General features: G+C 44.1%; 1 protein-coding gene and 1 pseudogene across 3 annotated transcripts; both read right to left on the bottom strand.

Annotated features, from left to right (window-relative positions):
* Nucleotides 1–5,619: 5,619 nt before the first annotated feature.
* Nucleotides 5,620–7,156, bottom strand: LOC128574767 (fumarate hydratase, mitochondrial-like; annotated as a pseudogene). Its single transcript, XR_008376847.1, has one exon. The product of XR_008376847.1 is annotated as a fumarate hydratase, mitochondrial-like (transcript).
* NDUFS5 (NADH:ubiquinone oxidoreductase subunit S5) lies at nucleotides 5,620–14,548 on the bottom strand. 2 transcript variants are annotated; one of them, XR_008376848.1, is made up of 4 exons: nucleotides 14,453–14,548; nucleotides 10,768–10,985; nucleotides 8,506–8,691; nucleotides 5,620–7,182 (listed from the first exon to the last, which is right to left on the bottom strand). XR_008376848.1 is itself a non-coding variant. In XM_053575619.1 (3 exons), the coding sequence occupies exons 2-3, from the start codon at nucleotides 10,981–10,983 to the stop codon at nucleotides 8,587–8,589; spliced, it is 321 nt and encodes a 106-aa protein (XP_053431594.1). In that variant the 5' UTR covers nucleotides 10,984–10,985; nucleotides 14,453–14,548; the 3' UTR covers nucleotides 8,475–8,586. The 2 variants fall into 2 exon arrangements, 1 of the variants encoding a protein (XP_053431594.1); XM_053575619.1 differs by lacking the exon at nucleotides 5,620–7,182 and having other exon boundaries at nucleotides 8,475–8,691.

Raw genomic sequence — 14,548 nt, 5'->3', positions numbered from 1 at the left:
ACAAAACAGCTTGTTTCTTCATGACCAAGTGAGATGAGTGGGAGTGAAGGAGAATGAGAACCAGGAAGATGGAAGTAACAGTCTTTTGTAACCTAATCTCAGAAGTGACATTCTATTTCTTTTGCTATCTTATTTTTGTTAGAAACAAGTTACCAAGTCAGGCCTACACAAAATAAGAGGGGGTGAATATTGGGTTGGGCAATCGCTTGGAATTATTTTAGTGGCAGCCTACCACAATATTCTTTATTTTTTATTTTATTATTTAATTTTAATTTTTTTCTTTTTTTGAGACAGTCTCACTGTGTTGCCCTGGGTAGAGTGCCGTGGCGTCACAGCTCACAGCAACCTCAAACTCTTGGGCCTGAGCGATTTTCTTTGCCTCAGCTTCCCCAATAGCTGTGACTACAGGTGCTCGCCATAATGCTCAGCTATTTTTTTGTTGCAGTTGTCATTGTTGTTTAGTTGTTCTGGGCTGGGTTTGAACCCACCACCCTTGGTGTGTGTGGCTGGCGCTGTAACCACTGTGCTACGGTCACTGAGCCTTAATTTAGTTTTTTGAGACAGATTCTCACTTTGTCACCCTGGTAGAGTGGTGGCGTCATAGCTCACAGCAACCTCATACTCTTGAGCTCAAGTGATTCTCTTGTCTTAGCCTCCCAAGTAGCTGGGACTACAGGTGGCTGCTACAACACCTGGCTAGTTTTTCTATTTTTAGTAGAGACAGGGTCTTGCTCTTACTTAGGCTGGTTTTGAACTTGTGAGCTCAAGCAATCCACACACCTCGGGCTTTCAGAGTGCTAGGATACAGGTATGAATCACCATGCTCGGCCCATAGTATTCTTTAATTTCTCTCATCATTTTGTAGTTTTCAGAGACATTAAGAAAAAAATCTAACTTTCGGGCAGTGCCTATGGCTCAGTCCGTAAGGCGCTGGCCCCGTATACCAAGGGTGGCGGGTTCAAACCCGGCCCCGGCCAAATTGCAACCAAAAAATAGCTGGGCGTTGTGGCAGATGCCTGTAGTCCCAGCTACTCGGGAGGCTGAGGCAAGAGAATCGCCTTAAGCCCAGGAGTTGGAGGTTGCTATGAGCTGTGTGAGGCCACAGCACTCTACTGAGGGCCATAAAGTGAGACTCTGTCTCTACAAAAAAAAAAAAAAAAAAGAATTGCTTGATCCCAAGAATTGGAGGTTGCTGTGAGCTATGACATGGCACTCTATGAAGGGTGACAAAGCAAGACTCTGCCTCAAAAAAAAAAAAAATCTAACTTTCATATTTATTCACATACTTCTTAATTTACTCATACACTTCTTAATTAGTACTTACTAATATGGTTAGGTTTAAGTACACCATTTTCTTATCCATTCCCTATTTTATCATCTGTTTAGTGTTCCTGTTCATTTTCTTCCTGCCTTATTTTAGGTTAATCCAGTCAACCCAGTGAAATACCCAGCTCTTAAATGTACCATTTATGAGATTTGATGATTATCTACATCCATGTAATCACCACTACAATTACCCTAGAAAGTTCCCTCATGTTTTCGCCATTCAGTTCTTGCCTCTCTTTGGACAATTACTACCTGTTCCTGAATGTCATATGAATGGACTCATATAGTACGCGTGTATATAAATGCTCTTGTGTATATTTACTATATTGTTTCCGGTTTCATTTAGCCTATTTTGAGATTCCCTTCATTGGCTTTTTTGCAATCTTGCTTTGGATACTTCTTTGATCTATCTTCAACTTCACTGAATCTTTCCCTTAGTGTCTCCAATATGTTGGTAAGCCTATCTAGTGAATTTTTTACTATCGATATTGCAGGTTTTAATTCTAGAATTTCATTTGGTTCTTTGTTTTTTTTGTAGAGACAGAGTCTCACTGTACCGCCCTCGGGTAGAGTGCCGTGGCGTCACACGGCTCACAGCGACCTCTAACTCCTGGGCTTACGCGACTCTCTTGCCTCAGCCTCCCGAGTAGCTGGGACTACAGGCGCCCGCCACAGCACCCGGCTATTTTTCTGTTGCAGTTTGGCCGGGGCTGGGTTTGAACCCGCCACCCTCAGCATATGGGGCCGGCGCCCTACTCACTGAGCCACAGGCGCCGCCCCATTTGGTTCTTTTTTTTATGTTTCCATTTCTTCTGTAAGATTTCTCATCTGTTCACTAATTATGACTATCTTTACCTTAAGTCCTTGAACATATTATTTTTTGTTTTTTGAGACCGAGTCTCACTATATCACCCTCGGTAGAGTGCCATGGAGTCACAGCATCCTCAAACTCCTGGGCTTAAGGGAATCTTTTGCCTCAGCCTCCCAAGTAGCTGGGACTACAGGCGCCTGCCACAAAGCCTGGCTATTTTTTGGTTGTAGTTGCCATTGTTGTTAGGCAAATCCTGGTCAGGTTCAAACTTGCCAGTCCTGGTGTATGTGGCTGGCACCCTAGCCTCTGAGCTACAGGCACCGATCCCCTTGAACATATTTTTGATAGATACTTTTTTTTTTTTGAGACAGAGTTTTATAATGTTACCCCTCGGTAGAGTGCCGTGGCATCACAGCTCACAGCAACCTCTAGCTCTTGGGCTTAGGCGATTCTCTTGCCTCAGCTTCCCAAGTAGCTGGGACTACAGGCACCCACCACAATGCCCAGCTATTTTTGTTGCAATTTGGCCAGGGCCGGGTATGAACCCGCCACCCTCAGTATATGGGGCCGGCGCCCTATTCACTGAGCCACCGGTGCTGCCCCATGTCTTTTTTTTTTTTTTTGAGACAGAGCCTCAAGCTGTTGCCCTGGGTAGAGTGTTGTGGCATCACAGCTCAGAGCAACCTCCAACTCCTGGACTCAAGTGATTCTCCTGCCTCTGCCTCCCAAGTAGCTGGGACTACATGCACCGGCCACAACGCCTGGCTATTTTTTGGTTGTAGTTGTCACTGTTGTTTGGCGGGCCCTGGCTGGATTCAAACCTGCCAGCTCAGGTGTATGTTTAGCTGCTAAGCTACAGGCGCCAAGCCAATCAATTCTTATCAAAATCCCAATTACTGATAACTATGTAAAGGAGTGGATATGTTAATTAACCAGATTGTCATTCCACAACAGATATATACTTCAAAACATCATGTTGCACACAGGAAATATACACAAGTTTACCTATCAATGTTAAAAATAAAAGAAAAAAATCCCAATGACTTTCCTAAAATTCACGTGGTATCTCCAGGGACCCTGAATACCAAACTATTCCTGTAAAAGAGCAAAGCTGGAAGACTTAACTGCTTGATTTCAAAATTTATTACACAGCTACAGTAATCAAAACAGTGTTGTACTGGCATAAAGACAGACAGACCAATAGAATAAAATAGAATAGAGAAATAAATTCCTGTGTATATGGCCAAATTATTCTTTGTCTTTTTTTTATCTGGCCTGGTCAAATGATTTTCGGCAAGGATGCTAAGACTATTCAGAGATGAAAGGGGCCAAGCGTAGTAGCTCCTGCTGTAATCCTAGCACTCTGGGAGGCCAAGATGGGTGAATTGCTTGAGCTCAGAAGTTTGAGACCAGCCTGAGCCAGAGTGAGACCTTGTCTCTAAAAATAGCTGGGTGTTTTGGCAGGCACCTGTAGTCCCAGCTACTTGGGAGGGAGGCAAGAGAATTGCTTGAACCCAAGATTTTGATGTTGCTGTGAACTGTTATGCAATGGCCCTCTACCAAGGGGGACCAAGTGAGGCTCTGTCTCAAAAAAAAAAAAAAAAAAAAAACACACGAAAAATACAGCTATGTGTTATAGTGGGTACCTTTAAGACTCTGTCTCAAAACATTTTTTAAAAGGTGAAAAGGGTAGGTTTTTTTCTTTTTAGGGTAGTTTTTTTTCAACAAAAAAAGTTTGGATATTTTCAACTGAAAACTGGATATCCACATGCAAAGTTATCCACAGATAAGAAATGAAGTTCGACCCTACTTAATACTATATAGAAAAATTATCACAGAGAAAACATACAGCAAAGGCTTCACAACATTGGATTTGACAATGATTACTTGTATATGACACCAAAAACACAGGTAACAAAAGAAAAAATAGACTAATTGAACTTTATGAAGATTATCTTTTGCACCAAAAAACACAACAACCTGGTTGATCCTGCCAGTAAAATAAAAACAAAAAACAAACAAAAAACCCCACTATCAACAGAATAAAAAGGCAACTCACAATATGGGAGAAAATATTTGCAAGTCACATATCTGATAAGAGATTAATATCTAGAATATACAGAAAATTCCAGAATGTAACAATAAGACAATCCAATTCAAAATTGAGCAAAGAGCCAGGTGCAGTGGCTCACATCTATAATCCTAGTAATCTGGGAAGCAAAAGCAGATGGATTGCCTGAACTCACAGGTTCAAGACCAGCCTGAGTACAAGTGAGACCCGTATCTAAAAACAAAATAGCCAGGCATTGTGGTGGGCGCCTGTAGTCCCAGTTACTCGGGAGCCTGATGTTGCTATGAGCTATGACATCATGGCATTCTACCAAGAGAGACAAAGTGAGACTCTGTCTCAAAAAAAAAAAAGGCAGCACCCATAACTTAGTGGGTAGGGTGCCGGCCACATATACCAAGGGTGCTGGGTTCGAATCTGGTGTGGGCCAGCTAAAAAACAATGGCAACTGCAACAAAAAAAATAGCTGGGTGTTGTGGCAGGTGCCTGCAGTCCCAGCTACTTGGGAGGCTGAGGCAAGAGAATTGCTTAAGCCCAAGAGTTTGAGGTTATTGTGAGCTCTGATGCTACGGCACTCCACCAAAGGTGACAGACTTTGTTTCAAAAAAAAAAAAAAAATTAAAAAAAAAATTGGCAGTGCCCATAAGCTCAGTGGGTAGGGGTCTGGCCACATACACCGAGGCTGGTGGGTTCAAACCCGGCCCAGGCCAGCTAAACGGACAACTGCAACAAAAAAATAGCTGGGGGCGGAACCTGTGGTTCAGTGGGCAGGGTGCCAGCCCCATATACTGAGGGTGGCAGGTTCAAACCCAGTTCCAGCCAAACTGCAACAAAAAAAATAGCCAGGCAATGTGGCGGGCACCTGTAGTCCCAGCTATTCGGGAGGCTGAGGCAAGGGAATCACCTAAGCCCAGGAGTTGGAGGTTGCTATGAGCTGTGTGACGCCACGGCACTCTATTGTGGGCAATAAAGTGAAACTCTGTCTCTAAAAAAAAAAAAAAAAAGCTGGGTGTTGTGGCAGGTGCCTGTAGTCCCAACTACTCGGGAGGCTGACGCAAGAGAATTGCTTGAGCACAGGAGTTTGAGGTCACTGTGAGCTGTGTGACGCCACGACACTCTACTGAGGACAACATAGTAAGACTGTCTCAGTAAAAAAAAAAAAAAAAAAAGAAAGAAAGAAAATGAAAACAATGGCGTTGCTTCTTCAAAGTTAAATTATGTACACTTGGCACTTTCTTAGCCCTAAAAACCTCACAGACCTTTAGTAAATACACAAACACTGCATCTATTGCTCTGACCCCAGCCCAAATCTGTTTAATGGAAAATAAACCAGAATGAAAGCATGAAAGAACACTGAAACTTCTTAAATAAGTTAACATACTTAAAATGTCTCATAAATAGCAAAGTTTTTTTTATTTTATATATGTTTATTTTCAATATACATTTATTTAGATCACTTTGGACCCAGCATGTCCTTAGGTTTTACCCACTGATCAAACTGCTCTGCTGTGAGATAGCCAAGTTCAATAGCAGTTTCTTTTAAGGTTGATCCATTTTTGTGTGCTGTCTTAGCAATCTTTGCTGCCTTGTCATTCCCTATGTGAGGATTGAGAGCTGTCACCAACATTAGAGACTCATGCATCAGCTTGTTGATCCTTTGTGTTGGCCTGGATTCCCACCACACAGTTTTCTGTGAAAGAAACTGAAGCATCCCCCAGCAGCCTGGCTGAGTGTAACACATTCTTCATCATCATTGGCTTAAAAACGTTCAACTCAAAGTGTCCACTGCTGCCTCTAACAGTCACAATGACATGATTGCCCATGACCTGGGCTGCAACCATGGTCATTGCTTCACACTGAGTGGGGGTCACTTTGCCTGGCATGATACTGCTTCATGGTTGATTTTCAGGCAAAATCAGTTCACTTAGACCTGACCGAGGACCAGAACCCAAAAAATGGATATAATTTGCTGTCTTCATTAGACTGCAAGCAGTAGTGTTCATGGCTCCACTGAGCTCAACCAGAGCATCATGAGCAGCCAGAGCTTCAAATTTATTTGGAGTGGTGACAAATGGCAAGCCCGTGAATGAAGCCACTTTTGCAGCAACTTTTTCTGTGAAGCCAACTCTAGTCCCAACAGCGGTGCCTCCGGCTGCAAGCTCGTAGATCATTGGCATGGCAGCTTTGATTCTCGCCATTGCATAGGCCACTTGTTGAACATAACCACTAAATTCCTGCCCAAGATTAAGTGGAAACAGCATCCTGTGTGTGAGTACGCCTCATTTTGATGATCTGTGCAAACTCTTTGGATTTTGCCTGGAGAGCATCATGGAGCTTCTGCAGTCCTGGTAACAGCACTTGAAGAACCTCTACTGCAGCAGCAATGTGCATTGCTGTGGGGAAAATATCATTTGAGCTCTGGCTTTTATTAACATGATCATTGGGATGCACAGGGCTCTTGCTACCAAGTTCACCTCCTAATATTTCAATTGCTCTATTGCTAATGACTTCATTTACATTCATATTCGTCTGGGTTCCGGATCCAGTCTGCCACACAAGAGGAAAATGATCATTTACCTTCATCCACCTCGTCTGCCGCCTTCATGATCACATCAGCAATCTTTGGATCAAGACCATAGTCCTGGTTTACTTCAGCAGCTGCTCAAGATGCCAAAAGCTTTAATAACTGGGACTGGCATGCATTCCATCACACCTCCAATCTTAAAGTTCATCGTAGATCTTACAGTCTGGGTGCCATAATACTTATCATTTGGGACCTTGAGTTCACCAAAGGTATATTCTATCCAGAAGGAATTCTGGCTTGCCATTTGAGCCGCGTTCGGGACCCAGAACGAGGGGACAGCTGTGCTGCTAGAGCCGGGAGCTGAGGCTGCGGCTGGAGTTCGCAGAAGGCAACGTGACGGCGCGAGAAGACGGAGTGCTTGGTACATGGTGCTGTGAAGCCTGGGTAGAGTTTCTGAGTTCATAAATAGCAAAGTTTTATCAAATATTATTCCCTGGATAATAATTATTAGGAGCAGATAAAAGTATTTTTTTGAGACAGAGTCTTACTTTGTCATCTTTAGTAGAGTGCCATGGAGTCACAGCTCACAACCTCAAACTTTTGGGCTTAAGCAATTTTCTTGCCTCAGCCTCCCATGTAGCTGGGACAACAGGCACCAACCACAATGCCTGGCTATTTTTTTTCTTTCTGTTGTCATTGTTGTTAAGCTGGTACAGGCTGGGTTCAAACCCGCCAGCCTGAGTGTATGTGGCTGGTGCTGTAAGCACTGTGCTATGGGCGCCAAGCCAGATAAAAGCATCTTTTCAAACTAAAAAAATAGGTTTTTGTTGTTTTGAGACAAGGTCTCACTCTATTGCCCCCAGGTAGAGTGCAGTGATGTCATCATCCCTCACTGTAACCTCCACAAAGCCTGGCTAATATTTTTTTCTTATTTTTAGTAGAGACAGGTTCTGTCATTCTTGCTCAAGCTTGTCTTGAACTCCTGAGCTCAAGCAAATCCTCCTGCCTTGGCCTTCCAGAGTGCTAGGAATATAGGCATGAGTCACCTATTCTGGCCAAAACAAGTTGTTCTTTGTAATGAGACTGCTGAATAAAAAACCGTTTGCATTCGTTAAAAAAGGAAATAGGGCAGCGCCTGTGGCTCAGTGAGTAGGGTGCCGGCCCCATATGCCACGGGTGGCGGGTTCAGACCCAGCCCCGGCCAAAATGCAACAGAAAAATAGCCGGGCATTGTGGCGGGCGCCTGTAGTCCCAGCTGCTTGGGAGGCTGAGGCAAGAGAATCGCTTAAGCCCAAGAGTTAGAGGTTGCTGTGAGCCGTGTGACGCCACGGCACTCTACCCGAGGGCGGTACAGTGAGACTCTGTCTCTACAAAAAAAAAAAAAAAAAGGAAATAAATAGGCTCTGCGCCCACAGCACAGTGGTTACAGCGCCAGTCACATACACCAAAGTTGGTGGGTTCGATACTGGCCTGGCCAGCTAACCAACAAGGACAACTGCAACAAAAAATAGCTAGGCGTTGTGGCGAGTGTCTGTAGTCACAGGTACTCAGGAAGCTGAGGCAAGAGAATTGCTTAAGCCCAAGAGTTTGAGGTTGCTATGAGCTGTGATGCCACAGCACTCTATCTAGGGAGACATATTGAGAGTCCATCTCAAAAAAAAAAAATAAATAAATAATATAATAAAATAAATAAATAAATAAAGGAAAAGTGGTTGAAAGCACGACCCAAGAGAAAACAGAACAAACAAGATGGAACAATCCTTTATTTTTACATACTTTGATAAAGAAGTTTTCAGTAAACAATTTTTCCAGTGGAGAATGAAAATCAGTCTCCAGCCATCAGCAGCTGCTCTCTGTTCAGGGTCTAGGCTCCTCCTGGCCCAAGTGGTGAGGTGGAGGGGTATATTTCCCTTCCTTTATGAGCTTATCCCGCTGTTTCTGGATGGCTTTCAAGCGTTGAATCTGTCAAAGGAAAAAAGCATTTAAACTATAAGATACGAAACAGAATGTGAGGACTGGAGAAACGGAGCTAGATTTTGGTTTCATTTTTAAACTATGAAAGGCTTTTCAATCTAGACGGTCTCTAACATGAAGTCCACTTTTATATTTTTTTTTTTTTTGTTTTTGGCCAGGGCTGGGTTTGAACCCACCACCTCCAGCATATGGGACCGGCGCCCCACTCCTTGAGCCACAGGCACCGCCCCTGAAGTCCACTTTTAAATAATTAACTTGAAATCACTTCCCAACCTCCTTAACAAATTAATTTCTGGTATACATAATAACGCCTCTTTGAATAACTAAAATGTTCTTAATATACATATTGGAATACAAATAGTTTTCAAAATCTTTTTTTTTTTTTGAGACAGAGTCTTAGTTTGTTGCCGTTGGTAGAGTGCTGTGGTGTCGTAACTCACAGCAACCTCAAACTCTTGGGTTCAAGACACTGTCTTGCTTTAGCCTCCTGAGTAGCTGGTACTACCGGCACCCATACCACCACCCAACCGTATTTAGAGACAAGGTCTTGCTCTTGCTCAGGCTGATCTCCAACTCCTGAGGTCAAGCAATCCACCTGCCTTGGTTTCCCAGAGTTCTGGGATTACAGTCATAAGCCATTGTAGTTGGCCTGATTTAAAAAAAATCTTTTTTAAGAGGCAAATTTGCGAGCCTAGGCGTGGTGGCTCACACCTATAATTCCAGCACTCTGGGAGGCCAAGGCGGATGGATTGCCTGAGTTCAGGAGTTCAAGACCAGCCTGAGCAAAAAGTAAGACCCTATCTAAAAACAGCTGGGTGTTGGGCAGCTGCCTGAAGCCCTAGCTACTCAAGAGGCTGAGGCAAGATGATGGCTTGAGCCCAGGAGTTTGAGATTGCTGTGAGCTATGACGGAGACAAAGTGAGACTCTGTCTCAAAAAAAAGCAAACTTGTGTATACTCAAATCTTTCAAAAAGCAAAACATCATCTTAGAACTTCTATATTCCTGACCTCTCTCTGTGAAACTGGCACTGCTGGCAGTGACTATCCAATGGGTATGAGTGAAGCAGAAATAGCCAACATGAAGTCTCTCTTTTTTTTTTTTGTAGAGACAGAGTCTCACTTTATGGCCCTCGGTAGAGTGCCGTGGCCTCACACAGCTCACAGCAACCTCCAACTCCCGGGCTTAAGCGATTCTCTTGCCTCAGCCTCCAGAGTAGCTGGGACTACAGGCACCCGCCACAACGCCCAGCTATTTTTTGGTTGCAGTTTGGTGGGGGCCGGGTTTGAACCCGCCACCCTGGGTATATGGGGCCGGCGCCTTACCAACTGAGCCACAGGTGCAGCCCATGAAGTCTCTTTTTAACATACTGAAGTAAAGGCCCAGTCTGCCTCACCCACTTCACTGTTGAACCCTGTGCTGTTTCTTTTCCTGATAAGGCACTGGTTGTTTCCTAACAAGTCAAGCCATGTTACACAAGTGTGTCAAAACTATAGCAATGAACTGAATTCTGTGAAATAATAAATATACTTATTCTTCTGCTCAAAACCCTCTAACGGCTTCCCATCTTTTTAATTTCTTTTTCTTTTTTTGAGACATGGTCTCACTCTGTCACCTTGGGTAGAGTGCAGTGGAGTTAACACAGCTCACTGCAACCTTGACCTCCTGGGCTCAAGCAATCCTCCTGCCTTGGCCTCCTGTAGCTGGGACTATAGGTGCATGCCACCACGCCCAGCTAATTTTTCTATTTTTAGTAAAGATGGGGTCTTGCTCTTGCTCAGGCTGATCTTGAATACCTGAGCTCAAGCAATCCTCCTGCCTCTGCTAGGATCACAGGCATGAGCTACAGTGCCTAGCCTACACATCCAATTTCTAACCTGGTGGTTACAGAAGGGTACAATGCTAAGGAAAATCTGGGAGAAAGCATTTAACTTCTCTGTTATGATACCAAAAGCTTTGCCAATTCACCTTGGGCAGCCATAGGCCAATGACCAACTAAAAACGTTTAAGATTAGCCCCAAAGAAATAAGGAAGTAATTCTGTTCCCACCTCCATCAGTAACTCACCGTTTTCACCCGAGTTATACATTCTATGAAATCATCAAATTCTATCTTGCACTCTTTCTCTGCCCGGATAGTACCAATTCCATGCGCACATTCTATCCATTCTTTTTCAAAAGCATGGCATCGAGCAGGATTCTTGTAGGGTTGTTCAGCACTTTGGATTGTCAACCCGCGATCTAAATTAAGGCCCAGCCTTTTCTGTATATCAAAGAGAGGCATGGCTGTAATGGAAGATAGATTATATAAATAGATAAGTAAACAAATAACTAACTAATAAAATACCATAAGACTGCAACCAAATGAGAAATTTCTGAGAAAAAATGAGATAATCATAAAAAACAGCCTTTAGAAAGCTGTTTGATACTATTCTCCCAAATTCTTCCCACCAAACTCTTTCATTAAACAGCTTCTTCCACTTTATGGCATATGAGCAATGTTTGTGTTTGCACAAAACCCAAGGAAAAGAGAACTAGACCTAAAGAATAAGGCATAAAAATTCTTTCTATACTGATAGTCATATAGTCAATTTTATCAAAAGTCAAAAAAAAGTGTATATATGGGCGGCGCCTGTGGCTCAGTGGGTAGGGCGCTGGCCCCATTTACCGAGGGTGGCGGGTTCAAACCCAGCCCCGGCCAAACCGCAACAAAAAAATAGCCAGGTGTTGTGGCGGGCACCTGTAATCCCAGCTACTTGGGAGGCTGAGGCAAGAGAATCACCTAAGCCCGGGAGTTGGAGGTTGCTGTGAGCTGAGATGCCACAGCACTCTACCGAGGGTGACAAAGTGAGACTGTCTCTACAAAAAAAAAAAAAAAAGAAAGTGTATATATATATATTTTTTGTTGACTTTGGTAGAGTGTGGTATCATAGCTCATAGCAACCTCAAACTCTTGAGCTCAAGGAATCCCCTAGCCTCAGCCTCCCAAGTAGCTGGGAGTGTAGGGCGCCTGCCACAACGCCTGGCTACTTTTTAGAGACAGGATCTCACGCTCTCGCTCTTTCAGGTCGGTCTGGAATTCCTGAGCTCAAGAGATCCACTTGCCTTGGCCGCCCAGAATGCTAGGATTATAGACATGAGCCACTGCCTTCAGCCCCAGTGTTTATGTATTGATTCAATACTCCCAAATCATTGAAATTAGATCTGAAAGCAACCGAAAAGAACAAAAAAGCAACATTCTTTTGATATCACTTGGATGACATTTCTCCTGAGAAACCCTCTTGAGTTTGGTGTTCCTTTCTAAAGCACCCTCAACTGTGATGGGAGTACTTTGCATGTCATCATAATGACTATTTACTTGTATATCTCCCTGATGGACAATGAAAGCTTTGACGGTAGGGATCCAGTAGGAGCTCAATAACTGCTAAAAACCTGAACTTCAAACAACCTGAATGTGCAACAATAAAAAAATGGGTAATTAAACTCTGGTATCCTTGGTATCCCAGCTGCTTGGGAGGTGGAGGCAGGAGAATCGCTTAAGCGCAGGAGTTTAAGGTTGCTGTGAGCTGTGATGCTACAGCACTCAGCTTGAGGCTCTGACACACACTGGGAAAAAAGAATATGCATGGGAAATACATTAATAATGTTAAGTGGGGAAAAAAAAGACTACAATAATACCAAAGAAAAAAGACTAGAAAATCCATGCCATTGCATTCCAACCTGGGTGACAAAAACCTTATCTCTAAAATAAATAAACAAAAATAAATATTATTTTTTTATTTATTTATGAGACAGAGTCTTATTTTGTCACCCTCGTAGAGTGCCGTGGCATCACAACTCACAGCAACCTCAAAGTCTTGGGCTTAAGCAATTCTCTTGTCAGCCTCACAAGTAGCGAGGACTATAGGTGCCCAACATAACACCTGGCTATTTTTTTTTTTGAGACAGAGTTTATGTTGCCCTTGGTAGAGTGCTGTAGCGTCACAGATCACAGCAACCTCAAACTCTTGGGCTTAAGCGATTTTCTTGCCTCAGCCTTACAAGTAGCTGGGACTACAGGCACCCGCCACAATGCCGGGCTATTTTTTTGTTGCGGTTGTCACTGTTGTCTTTAGCTGGCCTGGGCTGGGTTCAAACCCGCCAGCCCTAGTGTATGTGGCTAGCGCCCTAGCCATTGAGCTACAGGTGCCGACCAAAATAAATATTTTTTAAATTAAAAAACAGAAGACTGGGGATGGGCATGGTAGTTCACACCTGTAATTCTACTACTTTGGGAGGCTGAGATGGGTGGATTGCCTGAGCTTAGGAATTCAAGACCAGCCTGAGCAAGAGTTAGACCCCATCCTACTAAAAATAGAAAAACTATGGGGTGGCGCCTGTGGCTCAGTCGGTAAGGCGCCGGCCCCATATACCGAAGGTGGCGGGTTCAAACCCAGCCCTGGCCAAACTGCAACCAAAAAAATAGCTGGGCGTTGTGGCGGGCGCCTCTAATCCCAGCTACTCAGGAGGCTGAGGCAAGAGAATCGCTTAAGCCCAGGAGTTGGAGGTTGCTGTGAGCTGTGTGAGGCCATGGCACTCTACCGAGGGCCATGAAGTGAGACTCTGTCTCTACAAAAATAAATAGATAAATAAAAATAGAAAAACTAGCCAGGCATTATGATGGGTGCCTGTAGTCCCAGCTACTCCAGAAGCTGAAGCAAGAAAATCGCTTGAACCAGAGTTTGAGGTTGCTATGAAGTATGATTCCAGGTCACCCCACCAAGGGCAACAGAGATTCTGTCTCAAAAAAAAATTAAAAACATAAGACTGGAAAGAAGTGTGCAAACACACACAAACGTCAATATAACTGTGTACACACGATAGATTTAAAGGTGAATTTAATTTCTAAAGTTTATTCCCATTTTTTTTTCAGTCACTTATCGAGAACATAAGGTCCAGAGCCAGGCAATGAGATGGGGATTAAAAAAGCAGTTCCGAGGTAAGCACTAGAGACATATGCTGGGAACTGGGAACCCCAGTGAAAGGTACACAAATGGATAAACAGCTCAAAGAAGAAACCACCAAGTCTGCCCAGCAGACTTGAAGATGCCGTTAAGATAGGTTATGACTTTGCCAAGTGAAGAACAGCGGCAAGCACGAGTTACAAGCGAGGGTGTTAGGTATGTCTGGGGGAGACTGAGGCCCCAGAGTGGCTGGAGAGCAGAGTGCACCACAAGAAGAAAAATGAAATTAAGATATAAAGAGATCGGCGGGGCTGGGCGCTCGTCATTCAGTGGTTACGGCGCTGGCCACAAGCTCCGGGGCCGGTTTGAACCCAGCCGGGGCCTACTAAACAAACGAACAAAGAAATAAATAGCCGGGCGTTGTGGCGGGTGCCTGTAGTCCCAGCTACTCGGGAGGCTGAGGCAAGAGAATCGCTTAAGCCTAAGAGTTGGAGGTTGCTGTGAGCTGTGACGCCACAGCACTCTACCTATAGTGACATAGTGAGAAAAAAAGAAAAGGAAATAGAAGGCCAAGACATTCGTCCAGCAGAAAGCTAAGCTAAATTAACCTAGAAAGAAGGCGGAGAGGTGCGGTCTCCAAGCTTCGGTGGCATACGCTGTGCGGATGATGGGGCTTGGGAAAACAGAAAACACGCCCCGAGCTTGGGTCTGGGAGAAAGGGACTTCTGGCAAGCCAAGAGGAAATGTTAAAGATAACTCGGAAGGAAGCTTCTTAGGGTAAAATGTAGCGCGCATATAAGTAGAGCCTACCTCATGAGGCAGCGCCCTTGTCTGTTCTCAGTAGGCCGCAGCTTCAAGATGACCAGTTTGCGACGCGGACGCCTGCCGCAAAGGACGCCTGCAGCA

This window comes from Nycticebus coucang, chromosome 22 (genome assembly GCF_027406575.1).
Source record: "Nycticebus coucang isolate mNycCou1 chromosome 22, mNycCou1.pri, whole genome shotgun sequence".
Classification (NCBI taxonomy): Eukaryota; Metazoa; Chordata; class Mammalia; order Primates; family Lorisidae; genus Nycticebus; species Nycticebus coucang.
Note: the sequence above shows the minus strand (reverse complement) of the source record. Positions and strands in the feature narration are given on the sequence as shown.

Bases quoted from the DNA above. Each gene is read 5' to 3' on its own strand.
- NDUFS5 (XM_053575619.1), bottom strand. From the start codon at position 10,983: ATGCCTCTCTTTGATATACAGAAAAGGCTGGGCCTTAATTTAGATCGC. The intron at 8,692-10,767 runs GTGAGTTACTGA...TTCCTTTGACAG, and splicing joins GTATAACTCGGGTGAAAACG to ATTCAACGCTTGAAAGCCAT.